This window comes from Ambystoma mexicanum, chromosome 10, assembly GCF_040938575.1.
Source record: "Ambystoma mexicanum isolate Mex_15411 chromosome 10, UKY_AmexF1_1, whole genome shotgun sequence".
In the NCBI taxonomy this organism is placed as follows: domain Eukaryota; kingdom Metazoa; phylum Chordata; class Amphibia; order Caudata; family Ambystomatidae; genus Ambystoma; species Ambystoma mexicanum.
This window is the reverse complement of record NC_090932.1, coordinates 1,010,034,445-1,010,054,611: the sequence shown is the minus strand read 5'-3', so window position 1 is coordinate 1,010,054,611 and position 20,167 is coordinate 1,010,034,445. Positions and strand designations below refer to the sequence as shown.

At 46.1% G+C, this 20,167-nt stretch overlaps 1 protein-coding gene across 1 annotated transcript in view; it reads right to left on the bottom strand.

Annotated features, from left to right (window-relative positions):
- ECE2 (endothelin converting enzyme 2) overlaps nucleotides 1–20,167 on the bottom strand; it is a 513,778-nt gene that overhangs the window by 129,798 nt on the left and 363,813 nt on the right. The window contains exon 9 of the mRNA XM_069618808.1: nucleotides 18,195–18,337. Coding sequence (XP_069474909.1) covers nucleotides 18,195–18,337 — 143 coding nt within the window. The remainder of the gene's footprint in view (nucleotides 1–18,194; nucleotides 18,338–20,167) is intronic.

Sequence of the window (20,167 nt, the reverse complement as noted above, 5' to 3'; positions counted from 1 at the left end):
TCACCCATGTGGGGATGCCTGGGCGTCTGTGTCCGCGGAGGAGGCTGATGAATACATTCGTCTCGTCGTTGAGTCTGCCACCCCCAACTCCGTGCAGGTGGAAGAGCTGGAGCTGGCATCGAAGGATGACGAGTGCTTCGCCATTCTAAGACTGGCCATGCAACAAGGTGCGTGGAAGACGGTGCTGGAAGCGCTTGACCGTCGAACATGCGAAGCCAGAGTGGCACTGGAACAGCTCTGGAAGGTGCGGGAAGAGCTTGCATTCTCGGAATCGGGACTCCTGCTGAGAGGCGACAGAATAGTGGTGCCACAGACGAAGATCCCACAGATAATCGCTCTCGCCCACCAGGGCCATCAAGGGGCGCCCAAAACAAAGGCTAGGCTTCGCCAGAAGGTGTGGTTCCCGGAGCTAGAGCGGAGGGTAGAAGAGTTTGTGGCCTCGTGTCTGTGGTGTCAGGCCGCATCCCCAGCCCGGCGGGATCCATCCATTGAGACAATGCCTAGGGGAACCAAGCCATGGGAAGTAGTACATGCTGACTTCGGCTCTACATCTAGAGGGACGCACTTCCTGGTGATGGTCGACGAGTGGTCGCGATACCCGGAGGTGGAATTTGTAGAGTCGCTGGCGTTTGGTGACGTGGTGATCGCCGTGGAAAAGATCTTCGCCACCCATGGCCTTCCATCGGTTGTGTGCACTGACAATGGAGCACCGTATCAGGGTGAGAGTTTTGCTGAACTTTTAAAGAACTATGGCATTCAGCACAGGAAGGTCACACCCCTCTGGCCCCGGGCAAACGGGGAGGCCGAGCGCATGATGCGCACCCTTAACAAGGTGTTCCGGATCGCCCAAGGCAAGGGTGAATGTCTGCAGAGGGCCCTGTATGTGTTCCTACGGGGATACAGAACCACTCCCCATTCATCGACGGGGGTAGCACCGGCGGAGGCCCTCTTCCAGAGGTGCCCTCGGGATGTCGTACCTGAGGTAGGGGCCCGAGAGCCCGCCATCATTGACAATGAGCAGGTGGAGGAAGATCGGCTGGCAAGAACTCGGGCGGAGAACATGAGAAGAGGACTGAGGCCGCCCGACATTGCCCCAGGGGATGAGGTATTAGTGAGGAACCGTCATCCGCAGGGCAAGCTCTCCCTCACATATGAGCCCGCCCCCCTGGATGTTGTGGCGGTGAAGGGGTCTATGGTGACTGCATCAGATGGGACATCGTCGGTGACCAGAAATGCCAGTTTCTTTAGGAGACTGGGTGAACCAGGAGCGAATCGAGGAGAGGCTGGCGAAGAACCACCCGACGAGAGTGGAGGAGATGTCCCCACCATGGACTCGCATGTTAGCGGAAGAACCGACTCAAGTACTCCGGTAAGGGACAGTGGCAGGAGGTACCCCCTGAGAACAGGGCGTGGGAAACCTGCCCACATGAGTGACTATGTGACGGACTGATCTGGGGTCATGGTGGCGATGGGTCGCCGGACCGTGTGAAGGCACCGCTGGGGGATCCAGGGTGGTTGCTAATAAATGGGGGATTCCTAATGTGCATGCTGCGAAGTAGTGATTAGTCAGTTTTGAGTGCTGTAGAAAGTAGAACAATTGTATCCTCCTTTGTGTTTGTTGTTATGGAAAAGGAGGAGTGTGGCGTGGCCCCTTTAAGGGCAAGCACGCGACGGAGTGACGTTCACTCCGTCGCGTGCCATATAAATAAAGGGGCGTCGCCCGGCGGCAGCAGAGCCACCGGGGAGCCCACACGAACAGCATCGGTCTCCGTGTGTCTCTGTGTACACGGGGGTGGGGGGGCTCACGGGGGCGGCGGGATTGCCCGCTAACAATCTCCACGTAATACAGCATATATAGCTACCGCACATGCGCATTAATTCCTTACGCGCAAGCCAGATAAACCTTTTCAACAATAACTTCCTTTTTGTCCCCCCCCTAACGTCTACTTACCCCGCGAGTCACATATGACTAAATGTGAGTCCAACACTATGCACGATTAGCACTGTACTTTACGGCATGGCTATCTGCGCAGAGAGGAATGCTAATCACTATCATGCACGCGCAGTTAAACCTAACGCAGAGCTCTTAGCGTGCGAGCTGCCACAGCAACGGTCGCTAGTTTGCTGTTTCACAGTGCGGAGGAGCAGCTGAGCCGCAATGGAGCCTCTTTTCTCTGAACCCCAGGTAGCTGAGATATTTCCCTCGCTCCCTGCCTTATCCAGTGGTACACCGCCGCTCCATAGGAACCGTCTGACTTGTAGTTTAGAGAAATACCTCCTTATGTGCCACTTAAACACGAGAAGCTTTAGATGAGAATTACCCCACAGTACTGTATACCTTATACCTTTACGATGTATGCTAATATTTAATATATTTATGATTCTGGATTTGCTTACCCTATTTTTTAAGGCTGGTAAAAGCAATTATCCATTATACACCAAGAGATAAGGGCTATCCTTAATCTCACTTTGAGTACCACCGTTGTCATCACACTGAACCCGGTTCAATATTTATGTTGCAGAGAATAACTACAAGCCCAGATAGCGGCAAGATGTATTGAAAATAAAACAGCACCATAAGACTAAGGAAGCACCAACTTGCTTAAGCATGATGTCTGAAGTAAGTCTCTATGAGAGCTTTTTTCATACATTGTAGATGGTAAATTCATACCAGCCAGTATTTTATTGGCAGGTAGTCATCTTTATACCCACGGATTACAGGATATTGAGTTGTATTTTTGTGTGTTTACAGGGATTCCTCTGGGGACTGCGACACTAAGAATCCATGCAGTACTTTAGAATTACTTACCGATACTAACGAGACGGTAAGCTTCCCATTAAGGGCCACATCAATCAATTATGGACGACCTGGGACATCTAAGGTGAGTGGTCTTTTCTCTGCGTGCCTTCAAGGCTTTCTCTCATTCGCGGGCGGATTGTGCTTTGTATTCATAACTTCCTCGCCGTCCCTTGTGACTGCCTGACTTGTTAAACCGCTGTTATTTCTGCGAATCGACACGCGAGCGGCCCGACTCTAGACGCGTTCAAGTCGTATTCCTTTGAGAAATTCACGCCGCTAGGGAGACACTCTCCGGCCACCCCTAAGAAGGGCCTGAGGAGTGCGGGGGTAACACTGCCTGTCAAGGAGATGACAGTTAGCCTGGCCCAAACGGGGAAATCCCCTCAGAGACAGGACAGGGGAAAATCACAATCTTCTTCCCACAACAGAAAAAATAAAGCGTACAGCCAAGCGGTGCATCTCTCAATGGTGGAAGCCTTAGCGGCATGCAATACTGTTTGTGAAATCTCAGGTCGGGTCCTTAGCGAAGTAGAACATAGAATGAGTATTTCCCTTTTAAATGACTGTGTCAGTCTTGAGAATGAAATCAAAGCAATTGAAAGAGCTAAGGACAGACTACGCATGTCCCTGGGCCTATTTAATACCCAGGATGTTAACACTATTCCTGACTCTACAAATAACGATTGTGATCCTGGCTTGGATTCCTCCGCCAGGGTAGACCGTTCTTCTCTTCTGTTCAAAGGAGATGCCTCCTCCTGCAAGGACCCCTCTGACTCACGTATGAGCTCGCGAGCAGCCTTGAACATCATCCTGCAATCCTTCATACACGCCTGTAGGGTGAACTCTGCCACCTAAAATTACATTTGCGCATTATTGATGGCAGGAATCTGTAATCAACCTGAAACTGACACCACCGTGAACGTCTCTGGGAGGACCAAAGATGGTGACTTGAGGTTGGGAGGTTGCGTCAATAATACCTCTAATTACCTCTAATACTGGCTACTAAGCAGCTCCTATGACCCAATTAAACGAATACTTACCCAATAGTCCTTTAACTCGTAAAAGGCGGGATTTAGTGACAACTGCCATGAAGAAAAAAATCTAAGAATATTAAGAGGACTTTCAGGCAGCAACAAAGGATCAAAGACATGTTTACATAAAATCTTATACGCTGTTAAGAACAGATCAGCAGGGAGAGGCGAGGGCTCCGACCATAATCACCATCATTGACAGCCCTGGCAAAGGACTGTTAGCTGGAACAGTCACTGACACTGAGAGTACAGCATCAACAAACCTAAATAAGTCCTCAAAGAATCCCATTCCAGGAGTGCAAAATAATAAGCAACGGCAGCCAAGATGGAGGACTGGCTGAGACTGTTCTATCGGAAACCTGTCCTACAGATTTCATGTCTTCTACTCAGACGAGCACGATCTATGAATTCGACAGGAATTCTCAGCGCACAAGATCTAGAAACATTCTGGTCACCAGTTTGACTGGCACTAACTTTGATCATAACAACAAGTTTACAGCCACTCGATCTCTAGAAGGAAATAGAACTAAGGACGTTGTGCCCGTACCAGCTCACAGATCCAGCGAGCCAAATGTGAATAAGATGGGTAAAGTACAGACTAGAAACAGATCAGACACTCGCTGCAACCGATCATTTTTGAGTCAGTATTCGAAGAGGAGCGCAATCTCCCCTTAAACAGATCTAGCATTCTACAGCTACTTTCATCAGAGCCCTAACCAAGTTCTATTGCATTCTTTGACATAGAATGTGTTCATTTATTTGACAAATTCTGTAAGGGGAAATGGGCTGTCAATTTGTCTTCCAAATTAATTGAGAAACTTGTGTATGATCACCAGACAGACATCTTGCTAAAAGGGTTTGAAAGCTACTACGTTCAACAATTAGAAGATCTGTTGAAACATTCCCGCAATAATTTGACAGTGAGCTGCTACTTAGAAAACGATCAAAAGTGGCATGCCTATAGAGATCAGTCCTCATCAGGATGTGAGTGGCTCTCCAATGCCCTTCCGTCGATCCCAGCCTCCAGACCAGGCTTCTAAGACTTCTATTCTGAGTTGGAACTCACATGGCCATAGTTCATTTGCTCAGGGAGAAATATCTAGTGCCTTGAACAAATATGATTTTATCTTATTTCAAGAGACATGGTTGACCGCTTGTCCAGTGTTTGAAGCGTTTATTCTGAACAATAGACTGACAAAGGTCCACGTGGGCAACCAATGGCAGGTTTACTAACTGCTAACTTACTAACTGCTACAACGATCAGCAAAGATCGCTCCCTACACAATTGGAAATGTCCTTTAGAGGCCTTGTTGGCCTCTGAAATCAGTGCAATGACTGCAATGACAACAATATTTCACATATCTTAATATTAAACATCGACTTTAATTCCATTCAATCAGACATAGTAACATTACTAAAACTGATAAATTGGCAAATGCAATATATAGATAGTCAAATTATTGTAGGAGGTGATTTTAACTGTGACTGCAATCTTACCGAGGCTGACTGGACTTAGTTGATGAGGGCAAAGTTATCTCTGTTTTACAACCCTGTGGCGTAGGAAAAAGGAGCCCTCATGACAGAGCTTGGTCATCTTTCTTCTCTAGATGGGGGTTTCTGAAGCGAACCAGCTATTTGATGGTCGATGGATGAAAGTGCTGACTTGGCACAACTCAGTAGCAGCATCTATCATCGACCATCTGTTCATTAAGATCATATATATGGAGAATGGGTGTATGTCCGAGAGAGTAAATACCCCCCTGAGTGATCACACAATGTTATACCTGACACTTAGCGTGGGATATACAAAGGTAGTCGAAACGGGAGGTCCACAACATCTAGTTGTGATGGGGGAAAACAATAAAATCCTGCAATTTGGCAATAGCAACAAAGTGACTAGCAGATTAAGAAGATGGTGGGCTGCCTTATCCAATGAGGGAAAAGATACACTTTCATGTCCAAACGAATTTCCAAGCTTACTATCTAAATTGGGAAAAACACCCATTAAACAGAGTAAGTTCTCTTGCACTCCCTTTTCTTCCGGCCACAGAAATCGGTTTGATATAGAAATAAGTGATAAAAAAAGTGAGCTGCAGAGATCGATCAAATTGCTGATTAAAAGTTCTGTATTATTAAATAGGGACGAAACTACAAAGGGAATAAAATGCTAAAGAAGGCTCATAGATGGCTTAAATCATACAGAATTCAGCAATATATTAATACAAATCAGCTTCTATTTAAGGAACTGGTAAATAAAGACACATGCTCAATTTTGCGAATTTTAAACAACACCTGCGGCTCCCATTTAAGATGCGGTCCTGTTGTGTGTCTCGGTAGCATAGCTCACCAGTAAATTCAGAGCAATTTCTGATCAACCCGTAAATCCTGAAACTAATGCATTAACTAATGCATTAACGGTACCTAGGTGGACGGTCCCATTTGATAAATCAGATATTGAGTTGGGAATCAGGGAACTGAATAACTCCAGAGCTAGTGGACCGGACAGAGTCGTAAAAAGAATATTTAAATGTGATCCCATATTATGGGCGGATATCCTATTCAAACTCTTTTTGCATATTGCTGTCAGAGAAAACTGTCCTAGCTCTTGGAAAATAGCCATATTGGTTCCCATATTCGAAAGAAGTGATGGAGCCGATCCATCAAGCCACCTTCCAATCGCTCTAATTGACTCATCAACATTTTTTGCGAAATTAGCATTAAAAGATTTACATACCTGGGCTGAGTCCACTAAGCGACTTAGTCTGTTACAAACAAGGTTCAGAAAAGCCGTTGGGACCCTAATGAGTGCCTTAGCACTCCGTACATGTACTTCCAACATAGGTGGGAACTTTGCCAAATCTTTATACGTGGCTGCGATTGGCTTATCATCCACATTTGATAATATCGATATCACCAACCTATGGCGGAAACTAACTAAGTGGGGCATTAATCTGGGTCTCATGCATATGATTCAGTTACTGGAAACTCTATGAACGTCAGATTGACACCTTGGGAGACCTGTCTAGAGACATACCAGTAATGAAGGGAATGTGTCAGCGGTGCTTTCTAGCCCCCACCCTCTTTAATCTTTAGTTGTCTGTCTTATGGGAAGAAAGTAAACCTTGAAAGGGTTGCGCCCCCAAAGGGTCGGATGTTACAATGAATATTATTGCCTATGCTGACAATCTTGCACTGCTGGAATATAGGCCGGCAGGACTTCAACGGCTCTTAGATGGAGTTGAAAGTTATTTGAGAGACAATCAGATGATGATTAATCCTTTGAAATCCTATTTAGTGACATACAACACTAGGTTAAAAAACAGACCGTATGTTTGGAGATTGAATAAGGTCCCTGTTGCAAGGGTAGCTTCAATAGGCTACTTGGGCTTTACTATATCAACAAAAGCCCAATTTAAAATCCAAAAATAGAAAATGGAGGGGAAAATGTAATCTTGCATTTCAATAATGAAGGTGTTAAAACACGAATTGTGCGCATACTCTCTGGCTACGTTAATAGAGTTTTACAAGCTAAAGGTAACTGAAATGATCTTGTACGGTTGCGAGTTGATTGCATTTAAGAACAGGAAATTCTTGGACTGTTTTGAAAGGAAAATCTGAAAATCAGTTCTGGGTCTTCGCAATGCAGTCCCAATCAGTGTCATTACAGTGGAATTGGGCCTGACCTCCTGGTGGGCAAAGTATACAAAAAGAAGTCTGTCCTGCTTATATAAACTACTGTAGTCTGAAAAACCCACTTTGGGGTTTATCTGTATGATTGCTTACCAAAAAGGCTTGACTCAAGTCCCTTTATGACCCGATTCCATAAGAGATGTCTAACCTTCCAACAAATTATTTTCGTTTTCCTTATGTATTCAGAGTCCAGTACGTCCAGGACAATCAAGCGTTGGGACAAGAGAATGGATTTTGAGGATCTGTAAAGGTTGAAGTTGTTCAAAGAGAAAAATAACTTCTTCCTTCCCTCAGATACGCTCAGATCCTATCTATCCACATTTCTGTCCCAGAAACACAGGGAGGAGTGGTACCTGAAATGTCATCTTAATTGTCTTCCTATGCTAGAGGTCATTGGTTCTAAAATAGGCCTGCCCAAGGAACTTCGTGGCTGTCGCTTGTGTGGGCAGCCCCCATTGGAATCTCTTTTCCACTTATTGATGGAATGTCCTGTACTTGTGAAAGAGAGGATAACTCATTTGGATCCGTTTATTCACTCAATTTCTCAGGTTTTGAATAATTGTTTATGGGGTAGGGCAATGTTAACCTCGAATCAAGCCCTGATTTAGCTCTGACTAAACTATTGTTAAAGATCTTTTCGGAGCTTAACAGGACAATGCAACAGGGGGAACGTGATTGGTGCATGGTTTGGGATGATTAAGTCCACATTAATTTACGTAAGGTAGTTCCCTGATATACCTAACTTGATTACCTTAGTTGAACCAGTGGAGGGAGCCAGTCTTCCTCACCCAACATGAAACGTCTGAACTAAAGGCATAAATTGCTGTCTATGAACGTTATGATTGTTTACTTTTGCGTAGTTACTTTAGTCTTTTGTATAAACTACATTAATGCATATGTTTTATGTATTTGATAAATTAGTGTGAAAAGTTTCAATGTAAACTGACAAACACTATTTCTTTTTTTGAATAAAAAAATAATAATAATACAAATAAAGGACTGGGCTCGGGGGCAGAACCTGTGCTGCACACGGATGGAGTGCGGGTGATAGGGAACGCGTCTCTCCTGGAGGAATGTGTGGGGGTGGTAATTGCTTCACACTGGAATGACCTACAGGGGGAGGGACATGGTCTCATTTAGTCGGAATGTTGAGGGTAGGAAATGTATTTCCACTAACTAACCATACTAAAAATTCACCGCTCTGCATACATCCTCTCAAACTCTGAACTAAACACAACCATACCTCTACAGCACCACAAACCGCACGCACGTCACAACGCCTTAACCCCAGACAAGGAAAACAAACATACACAATCACACCTCAACACCACAAGACAGCTACCAACCGAAACCCCACCTAGGCACCAGTCACTTGTCATCCAGGTGATGTGTCAGACAACAGAACAGAGCGCAGGGGAGGGAGGGGCGCCAGTTCATTTGTATCCCATGCCTACTCAGAAATCTGCCACAATGGCCAGACTTTAGTGAAGAAGCAAAAAGGAGGGGGCTAACGACCGGCACTGCGGGCACACAACAATGAGCGAAAGAGGAAAGAGTTGGAAAAACAAAGAGGGGATCAAGGCCAGAGGACGCTGGATGATCAGCGGAATTGAAAGGCTAATATATTGGCAATCCAGCGGCATGTGGAAAGACAATCAGTGTTGAATGTAGTGCACTGCCCTGCTGGATACTGTGAGGTGGCTGTCAGTTAGGGTGTCAGGAAAGGCAGCCTTGGCTATGCGCACTGCTGTTTGATGTACAGCATTAAGGGAGTGCTTCTAATACAACACAGGGGCCTGGAGCCCATTTCAAATGAAAAAGTCGAAAGTCCCTGATGCTGCCCCTCCCCCTGATAGTGATCTGGAAAGGGGGTTCTGTTGGAGCCCTGCAGGCGGCAGTCCCTGCCTAGAGAATTCCTTTCAACAATCAAGTGAGCATCTCCACGGACTGAATTAAGCCTTGTTTGCAGCAACGTCTCTCTGACCTCCACAGAACGAAGAAGGCCAATTCTGCAGCCATCATTCTCCTGACCCTAGCAGCCTACCTGCCTGCTACACCTTCTTCCTGGAGGTGACTTGCATGTTGGCTGGAAGCATTACTCGTGGCCAGGGGCGTTGCTAGGGGGGGATAAGGGGGCTGTAGCCCCTGATCTTTTGGTTTTAGCCCCGGATAGAATCTCAGGAGCTACACCCAAAGGACTAGTTAGGCCACAGTCTCAACAGTTCCGACATCAGCTTAGCCCCTGGTCTTTTCCAGACCTAGCAACTCCCCTGCTCGTGGCCTAGTGCATGGGTCAGGGCGGAGACTCCTGTGAACAGAGCGAGTGTGAGATCAATTGGCGTAAACTGGGGAGCTGGACACAACGTCTGTAGCCCTCATGTTAGGACAGGTACACAGCATCACACATAATATCTGAAAGAACATCACATCACACATAATGAACATCACATTACACATGAAATCACACTACATGGCACATAACCCACATCAAATCAGACATGCCATTGCAGAATACATAACCCTGCACATCACATCAAATAGAGGCTTATATGACATCCTATTTTTCATGATCAGATATTGCATAAGAGCTTACATCACACCTACTATGACTGCATATGAAAGAAGAGCACACATGTCATCATAAAACACATATCACACATCACAGCGAACATTGAAAATCACAGCACACCTACCATCGCACAACACATCCCACATATGGTAACGGTAATGGCAATGTTTATTTATAAAGCGCCTATGCACAGACAAGTGTTTCAAAACGCTCAAGGAGGGTGATAACACGGGCAAAAACAATAGTCGCTCAGAGCCCTTGAATTTCTGAAGCGATAACGGTCTGCACAGGCAGAGTAAGTGAATGAGGTACATTTAACAGTTAAGACGGCGATTCTGCGGTTTTTCTCAAGTGCAATTAAAGGGAGAGACAAGGAAGAACAGACAGACCGACCATCAGGCAGAGCTGTTATACAGATCGTGCAAGTGCAGACAGGACAGGGAGGGGCAGGGGACAAAGTGCACCCAGTCAGTACTGACTGGGGAAGTGCAACGAGAGAAGCTCCTAAGGATTTATGGCAAGTGCATTGAGTGGGGGCCGGGGGTGGGGGGTCAGGTGCAGGGTCCTGAGGCAAGTAGGCCATAAAACATAAAATCATCTCACAAGTAATAACAGGATATGTACACAGAACATACATAACAGGGCTTACACCCTCAAGGGCACACACACCACACATAAATGGAGCACAGACGGCAATACAGAAGATGAATGTGATACATAACAAACAGCACAAATGCCATTGCCGGACACATGTCATCACGCATCCTACTCATAATCAGACAAATAATTGTAGCATCGCACTAGACAAACAGATAACATGACCCTCAGCAGCAGACAAGGACCAAACAAAGCAAAAACATACCATTGATATCCTTCAAAGCATTACATAAGATATGGTAACACGTGTGGCATTTATTCGCACATATCACATTTCACATAAAATCGTATCACACAGTAGACAAATAACATGACACCTCCCATGACATACTATATATAAGCATCACATTCCACAAAAAACAGACCAACCTTTCCAAGGGTATGCCATGATCAACGTGGTCTGAGCTAACCAAAGGTGAACCGCAAGAGGATTTCATGTGTTATTGGCCGGCAGTGATAATAGTCGTCCTACACCATGCACCTTACGCAAGAATATGAACTGGAGGGACAGAACAGACCGACAAAAAAGTTGTACACTCCATCTACAGATAATAAGGTAATACAATACAGTTCAGTAGTTGGATGGACAGAGCGTACAAGGGGAGAGCATGTGATCAAGGGAGAGTCCACATTGCTGGATTAAGTCAGGTCTTGTTTCTGGGCAGAGGAGATGGAGTGTTCAGACAGATTTAAAAGCGGTAACTAAGCAATAATAACCCGTTCCACAGGCTGGAACGAATGATAATGGCCCGGGGCCAGAGTTGAAAGGCCAAGCGTTATATGGGCCTTTAACGAGGGTCCACAGTGCTGTTATCCCCCGTTCCACCATGTGGAACGGGTGATTATTGCCATTAGCACCCCAAGTTGCCAATCCGGTAACCTGGGGTGCTAAAACCAATCTATATTCTTTCAGTGAATCGGTCGCCTCGCGGCGTCCCCTTCATTGAAAGAAAATACTTACACAAGATGGCCACCACGGAACTGGAAGAGGGGGCTTCAAGTGGAGCCCCTCTTCCATTTCCATGGCGGCCCAGCAGGAAGACAGAGCAGAGAGGTGGCAGCGGGTGCCGCCGCTCAGTAAGGAGGTAAGTGGCCTGGGGAGCTGGAGGGATCGGAAAATGGATGAGAAGGGAGGGTGGGGCGAAGATTGTGTGGCGGGGGAAGCAGCTGTCAGGTTGCTTGACACTGTGGTGGAACATGATTGGTTGCTCCTCCCACCACGGGGGCTAATAGTGGTTATATTTTTGTTATCAGTGGGATAGGGAGTTCCAGTGGAGATAGGCAAGGAGAGAGAAGGAGCAGAAGCGAGAGGCAGTGCAGAGGTGTCAGGGCAGGGAATAGAGTACGGTCTCAAGAGAAGGTTACAACGTATGGCCTAGCAGGCGATGACGTTAGCCAGACAGGAGTGGGATAGGCCATTCATTGTATTAACGCTGAGTGGGAGGAATTTGAAAAGGAATCAGTGGTGCAAGCCAGCATGGAGGTAGGAGAGGAGAGGGGGAGGATGAGTTGACTGTGAGTGGAAAAGTTGCTAATTTAAGAGGGGCAAAAGAGTAGAGACCTAGGAGGAGGCTAGAGGAGTCGGCTCAATTGAGTACAAGTGTGGACATGAGAGTTTTAGCGGTGTGGTAAGTGAGGAGGGGCAGGCTTTCCGGCTATTTGATAGGTTGACATTTTCAGCAGTCGCAGCAGAGGTGATAAATTGTTGGAGTTTGAGATCGAAATGAAAAGGGCCCGACGGTTGTGAGCCTTGAGTGATGATGAGAGAAAGTCAGGATGAAAGGTGCCCGTGGATAGGATAAGAGGGTGGCTCTCCGGGAGCGATTGTATGCCTCGTGAAAGTCGCTGCATGCAGTGCCAGGCCTGAGTGCATTTGAAATGATGAGAGACCATAAGGCCAGTACAAAAGTGCTGCCTCCATGGATTGGAAGGGCGAGAGATTCGGTTTATGTGGTGGAGGAATTAAAAAATAAACCAAAAAATCAATAAATTGAAGTGGGTGAAAGAAGAGAGTGAGAAAAGTGGAAAGAAGGAGTTGAGGGTGCAGTGTGGAGATTGGGTGAGGATTAGAAAAAGGTGTGGTGAAAAGAAAGAGATGTATTGTGTACAGAACCCCTGCAGGTTGGAACTGTGAAGAGAGGGGCTGTGAGAGTGAGTGGGGGTCAGGTGTGGAAAAAGAACAGGATTGCAATGGTGAAAAGGAGGATGTGTTAAATGATGGAGATGAAATGTGTTGCGATGTGTCCTGGAACGCGGAACACGGGTAGAGAATGTTAATGTAGGAATACAGCTCAAAGTTCCAAGCACAGCAGTTGGAGAAAGAGAGCCGGTGGCAGAAAGCTGTGCTGCGGCTTGCTACTTTTATGCTTCCATACACCCATTGTGAGGCTTACCAGTCATGTGCTCTTACTTCACATCAGAAAGGTTAAGGGGGAAGGAAGGAGCAGTGAAGCATGATGCCCTGGGACGCAGATGGCTCTGGCCTTTGAGGAATTGAGCATAAAACAATGAAGTGTCATCCAGTGGTGGAGATTGCAGGAGTAAAGGTGGGAATGGAGAGGATCAGGCTATTGTCAGTAAACAGGAGATAGTAGAATCCAAAGGAAGAAATTTGTATCTCAAGGGCACGTGTACCATAAGGGGCCCGGACGGAACCTTGGGGGATACCCATGTGGTGATGTGTGGGATGAGAGGGTTTTGTCTTCTAGGAGACAGAGAATGAACGGTCTGAAAGGTAAGAAGCAATCCAAGTCAGGGCAGAGTCTTGGGTGCCTGCATGGCAGAGGCTCTGAAGGGTAGAGCTGTGGTAGACGGCTTCAAAGGCTGCTGAACGGTCAAGCCAGGACGCGCATAGAGGAGATTTTGGAGTTATGGGCAATGGCAAGAAAGTTATAGCTTGTGTTTTTGATGTTCATCCAGGTGGCAGTTGTAAACAAATCTTAAAATATGAGAATTGGCCCTTGTGTGAGTGTTCCAACCAGAACAGCACTTGATGCTATCAGTTTATGTATAATATTTAGAAATAAACTTTTGAATCAGATCCACCATGGGAAATGGCAGAAGATAAGCGAGATAGATGAAAACTGTGGGACTCATGTACGTTTAGGACACAAAGCAAGCGATCCTCGAGCAGCAAGCAAGGGGCATGGACAAGGAGAGAAAATATTACCCCGCCCAGTGCCACTCTGGTGACACCAACAGAGTAGAGACAGTTCAAGGGAACAGCACAGAGATCTGTGTTGAACGCCTTCGAGAGATCTACCGACACAAGGAGAGCCATCAACACGATCATCATCAGATAGTTAGAATCTAGCAGGGGATGCAGCAAAGATTCAGAGCCCAAAGGGTCCTGAGACCTCCCTGGTGGGAACGAAGAACACTGTCGGAAATGCAACTGTCCGATTCAGTGTATGTTTGCAAGTAGAGAATGTACATCGCTTCCATGATCATTGCCACGTGAGTGTGTTATCCAATCGAGCAACAGCTAACAGAGCCCAGAGGGCCAAGAGAAGCCTATTGCAGAGGCAGGTGGATGACTGCTTTTTTTGTCAATTTCTGGTACTCTTCCTATGATGAAGGTTGAATTTAGCCTGCGAGTAAACTGAGGTGCAATGACCTCACTAACCTCCTAAAGAATGTATCGCGGACAAGTGCCATCAGGCTCTCCTGGCGGGCACCTTGTTACAAAAATTGGTAAAAAGTGATCTTGGTCGAATGTTCTTCTTATCAAAACATTAATACTATACATTCATCCGAGGAGCACTATTGCCCTTACGTTTTAATGTCCTTACTTGTATGTTAAGTTTGAAATTGTTTGTCTCCTGGACTTTTGCCACTGCTCCCCTTTCCTGCTCTCATTGACGGATTCCCTTTAACCCCACAGACCAGGGTCTGGCTGCACTGTGGGTGGGGGCTCTTTGCTTCAAAACCCTTCAGGTTGTGATATGCTCAGTAGAAAAGTAGAAAAGACGAATAAAATAACACAAACTGGCCAAACTTAAATGGTAAGAAGGGATCATAAGATATTAAATGAGATTGGCTAGCCTTGATTTGGGTCCTATGGAAGGAGACATGGACCCATACAAGTTCATGTCACATTTATCATCAAATCACAGTTTGCACTACATGACACATATCATCAGGCGGAACAGCGCATGTTAAAACGGAACAACCTATCATGTTTTGCGCATCAAGCTTGGATATGCTGCGCATTTATTTATTTCAGGTATTTAATACAGCGATAAAATGTTTCTCGAGGGGCGTCCAAGAAAATATAGGTTAAGAAGACAATGGGTTGCTTAAATATCAATTCAATAACATTGAGTCCACATTATTTTTTTGCAAATGCAAAATTGCATTAAGAGGGGTTTGTCACCAGAAATGTTATTTTTAAACTTGAGTGCCGAAATCTATCTGTTTTAGGCTACTTTTACGTGGGGCAGGAACGCGGAGTCTAACAGAGTGAAATGTCCAAGAGCAGGAGGGCAAATGGCAGAAAGCGGGGTGGATGCTCAGTGGGAATTTGACACATCTCCCCAATACAGAAAACACAGGGCAAGTAAAAGGGACCTGCACGTGGTGGCGAGGAGTGAGCTTTGCTGTGTACCCAAACTCAGAGCGGCCCTTCCCACATCACTTATCAAAGTGTCAGGCGCGCCACCCATTAATCTATTAAGAGTGCATTTAATGTGATGGCCAGGCCCATAAGGGCTCATTACCCAGGTCTTCATTTAGCAAATCCATCCCTCATCGGGGACCCGATTCTGAGGTGAATGCAAAAATAGGAAAGTGTTCTTCCACAAAGGAAAACACTTTCCTTAAAAACGAAAAAGTGGCAGCCTGGCATTATAGCCTCGACTTTTGCATGTGCTGGATTTACGGCTTGAAAACATCCCTTGCAGCCACCGGGAATGCATGGCAGTCACTTCGAGGGGAATCTCCTTCCAAAAGCCCTGGTTAAAATACCTGTGAGGGGCTGTTAAACTGTACTGCACGCATTTCCCCTTTATGAAAATAGCATTTCCTAGACTACAGCACTACTTTCCAGTTCACTGAAAGCTTAAGAAAACCTTCTTAAATTCGAAAAGTGCCAGTCATAAGAAATGCTTCCAGTACCACTGGTGCACATGTTTCTATCAAAGGAGACACTTCAGCAGCTTTTGCTGCTGGAAAGCACGACATATCCCCTTTCAATTCTTCCACCCACCTCAAAATGGTGGTGCTGGAAAACTGGAAACTGGAGGGGAGAATTCTGCTGTATTCACTACTTTTATCACAAGCTCAGAATCGGGCCCTGAGAAGCAGAAAGACAACAATGCACCTGTTATGCCATACCATGCCATGCCATGTCTCGGGAGGATAGCTCAGGGGTAACATGCTCACCTTGGAAGCAAGACGACACGGAGCACCACAGGTTCGATCCACGGGCCCGCGCTTAGAAAACTCTGGGTATTAAGCACGTTATAAATGACCTATGATATCATATCATGAACGCGAACATTACTGAATGGCCCTCCATGAGACAGGGTCATACATGAAATGACCCCTGTCTCCCTTTAGCTGGGTATTAGCCAGGTGATAACTGGCACAAGGGTAGCTGATGCCCAGCATTCACACACACACACATGGAGACACACACAAACATGTTTTGAACAGATACAATATTGAGTGGCACTGGAAATAGGTGGTATTGAGGAGGTGCTTTAACTGGGATTAGAAATCGAGGGGGTGCTCTAACAAGGGGGCGTGGCCTAAATGTTGCCAGGCGTTTGTCAAAAGTGGGTGGACTGGCTGCCTGCCCCCAAGCATACATGACCTTGGAGGGGGTGAGGCATTATGTGAATTAAATTATTCCCAGAAAAAAATATATATAGTAATTTAAAGAAGCCAATTGGTGGTTTCCAGTTTACTACATTGTTGTAATTCTCATCAATGTATTGTAAACTAGAATTTTTTTTAGGGAAGTTGGAACACCTTGTTATCAAGACAAACTTTTTAATGCAAATAACACAGGATCTTGACAGTTAATACTAACTCAACTATGAAGATCGATGCAGATTTTTGCTCAAACAATAATTTTCACTGTTCTTCCAACTTCTCCAAAACATAGAAAACGTTAAAAAGTCAAATCATTTTCTTAACAGGAAAACCAGATAAACTGTGGCCTGTAACAGACAAACTGCCTCATCACGAGTTTGCGGTAACCCTTAAATGCGGCGGTGATGCTAATTCTGCCGCATTTAAGGGTCCACCAAATCACGGGTTTGTCAAGATTTACCCCCAGCTCTAAGCTGGGCTAAATCCGCCACAATTTTGCCGATTTTTGGCACTATTACAGCACGCTAATACCACCGATGGTAGTAGCGCTGAAAATTCCCCATTGGGCCCACTGAGGAATGGGGAATTCCCGAATGGGCCCAATGAGGAATGGGGAATTACCGTTCCGTCAAACCCGTTATCTGGCGCTAATATCGCCGGGGGGTTTGGCGGTAACACTAATAGCCCCGGCAGTATCCCAGCGGTACAACCGCACAACTCGCGATGAGGACCAAAGTATGCCCCTGAGCAGTGTGAAATCTCTCAGAGTGAAATCCCCACTTACTGGCATAGGCTGTTAGCCGAGCGGACTGTAGTCAGGTGTGTATGCAGTCCTCTTCAGCTAGCAAAGTTTGACAGCAGTTGGGGATTTCACTCTGACTTATCATTGCCCCCCCCCATCAAAATGAGGAGGACCCTCCCAAGGTGTAACCCCCTTGAATCAATGGGCAGCTCAGTAACCATTACAAAAACAACAGCATATGCAACATGGCTACATTGCTAGCCGTGTCACACATAGTGCACATCCCACGGGACCATATCACACCTACTACAACATCACATTTCAGCTAACATCACATAAAACGACAACACACATAGGTAAAGCCAGCCGTCCTTAGCGGCAGCAACTAAGGGACCAGGAAGCTAATAACGGGCCCGCAATTAGCTCCCTCCCCATTCCCATTGAGCCCTATACGGAATGGGGAATGGTTTTCTGAATGGGGACTTACCGAGTCCCCATTCAGAGAACCCGGACACGAGTTTGGAGGCAGCCATGGCCCTAATAGCGCCATGGCTAGCTCCAAACTCGTAATGACCCCCCATAGTACATTCTGCAATATGATATGCAGTGATTTTCTCATTTTAAATAACAAATAAGTAAGTTACACGTAACGTCACGCATAAGAACCCACATACCAATGTCATAAATAACATCACACTCCAGACATCAGAAAAACAGGTCAGAGACAACATCACACACACCCATATACTTCAGATTGCATCCCAGAAACTATGTGCCACGTTGCATGACATCAGGAGGCATAAGAGCTCCAGAAGACGGCCCCTTCCACACGCCTTATAGTTGGCCCCGCTCTGCCATGCCACCCACTCCCTCCACACCCCCGCGTACCTCTTGTCTGTGGTGTTGATGAGTTCCGACACCTGCTGCAGGTATTCCTTGCCATAGATCACCACCGGCTCTGTGTCGTTCAGGTCCAGCGGCGACAGTGCAAACGATATGTAGTCCATCCAGTCTATGGCGGGAGCCAGGAACTGCAACCAAAGCCAAAGAAATCAGAGGGTGTGCGGCACCAATGCGCAGTACAAAGCAGCAAGTCTGCCAGCCGTAGTATGCTGGCACCACCCAGACTCACTCCACAGTGCATCTACTTACCACCTAGGTGGGCAGAATGGATTTACTGCGTTTCCCATTAGAGTGCTCAGGTCTTCTCTCCAACATCGGCACAACACTCAACAAGACGGAACCGGAAGGCAGTGTAACGCTGCAAGCATGGCCTCAATGAGGAGGGAGCACTGGGAGCAAGGCTGATGAAAGGGAGAGCCTCAAATATGTCATACAGCCCCTACTCAATCATCAGTGAGGTTGTGATAGTGCACTGTTTTTATACTGCACTAAATGCTGGCACCTGATTGGTCAACTTATTGAAAACTGGGAAAACGTATTGTGACATAAAACTGTCAATGCCATCGGAATTGCTCCACGTAATAAACTGTTTAATATATATTTATTGTTATGTTATATTATTGGGAGGCTTCCCTTTGCATGATCTCTGCGCGCGCTTGTACTGTAAAGAATAAATGTATCGAGGCCGGGCTGCCCTAATAAGGGTTACATTGCATTTAACACAGGCGTCCTCATTACAAGTGTGGTGGTATCTCGATGCCAACAAACGGAATGATCGTTACTGCCACTTGGTCTGGTGGTATTACCGCTGGATTACAAGTGGTGGTAGGTGGTGTTAGTCCCCATTTATTAGAGTCCTAAGTATTCCATGAGGGATAGCGACAGAGTTACTGCCGACGGTAATTTCGCAGAAAAAGCTGTTTTTTGGAGGAAAGGTGTTGGATTTACCTCTTAGCTGGAGGTGAATCCACCCCCTGTCTGCCAAACTCGTAGTTGGGTGCTGCGAAAAAACGCCGGTAAAGGAATTACGGTCGCATTTCCGCACCACCCAATTTATAATGATGCCATTGAAGGGTAATTGCGTTTCCAATGTAACTTCAGGAATCTTAGCATTAAGTGCGACAAACCCCTAAATGATTAGACTTTTACCGAATGTGGTTTCACCTGCGAGATCTGGGGAATGTTGATGCATTCAGTTTACATTGGCATCAGTCATTCCATAAGACCCTTTTGAGGACAAACTTCTTTAAAAAAGCGGCACCAACTTTCACCACAATTTACATGCACGCACCTGACACCTCGTGTTTAATGGATGCACACTTGAACGAGCATTGGCAAAGCCAACAGTGTGGGCTTTCTTGTGGGTATGGGATAGACATTTGCCAGGCACTGCCAGAAAGGAACTACCTGGCCATAATAGGGCACCAGCTGAAAATGATGCAAGTACCCCAGCATAAGAAAGCAGTGCCTGGAAAATGCCTAAAGACAAGCCAAACCTGTTGCCTTTGCCATTGCTTGTTTTTACCATAACTTCAGTCCAAGGAACATATGCAAGAACATACATGTTATACTGCTCATCTATCAAGTGGTGGATAGCACACTTCATTAAGACTTTTTATTACGCCAGGAACTCACTAACAGCTGCAATTGAGCCATCACCTCTCAGAGAACTGCTTAGAAATAATCATGGCAGGCCCCCACAGTACAAGGTTTGATAGAGCTCCCTGAAGGAGATTCCAGGAAGATGTGTTCTGGGCAGGTAGTGAGTGGGAATGACCATAGGGATTAGCATGGCCAGGGGCAGTGCGAATGGGTGTATATTTCCAAACAACACCCATAAGATATGTGTCCCTCCTCACGTCCCATATTCCTCCTATTTACTTCAATGCAATAGTTTTGGCTGAAGGGCTTTAAGGCTCCACCTAACAGTGAAGAGTAAAAATGGGCTAAATTGCTTC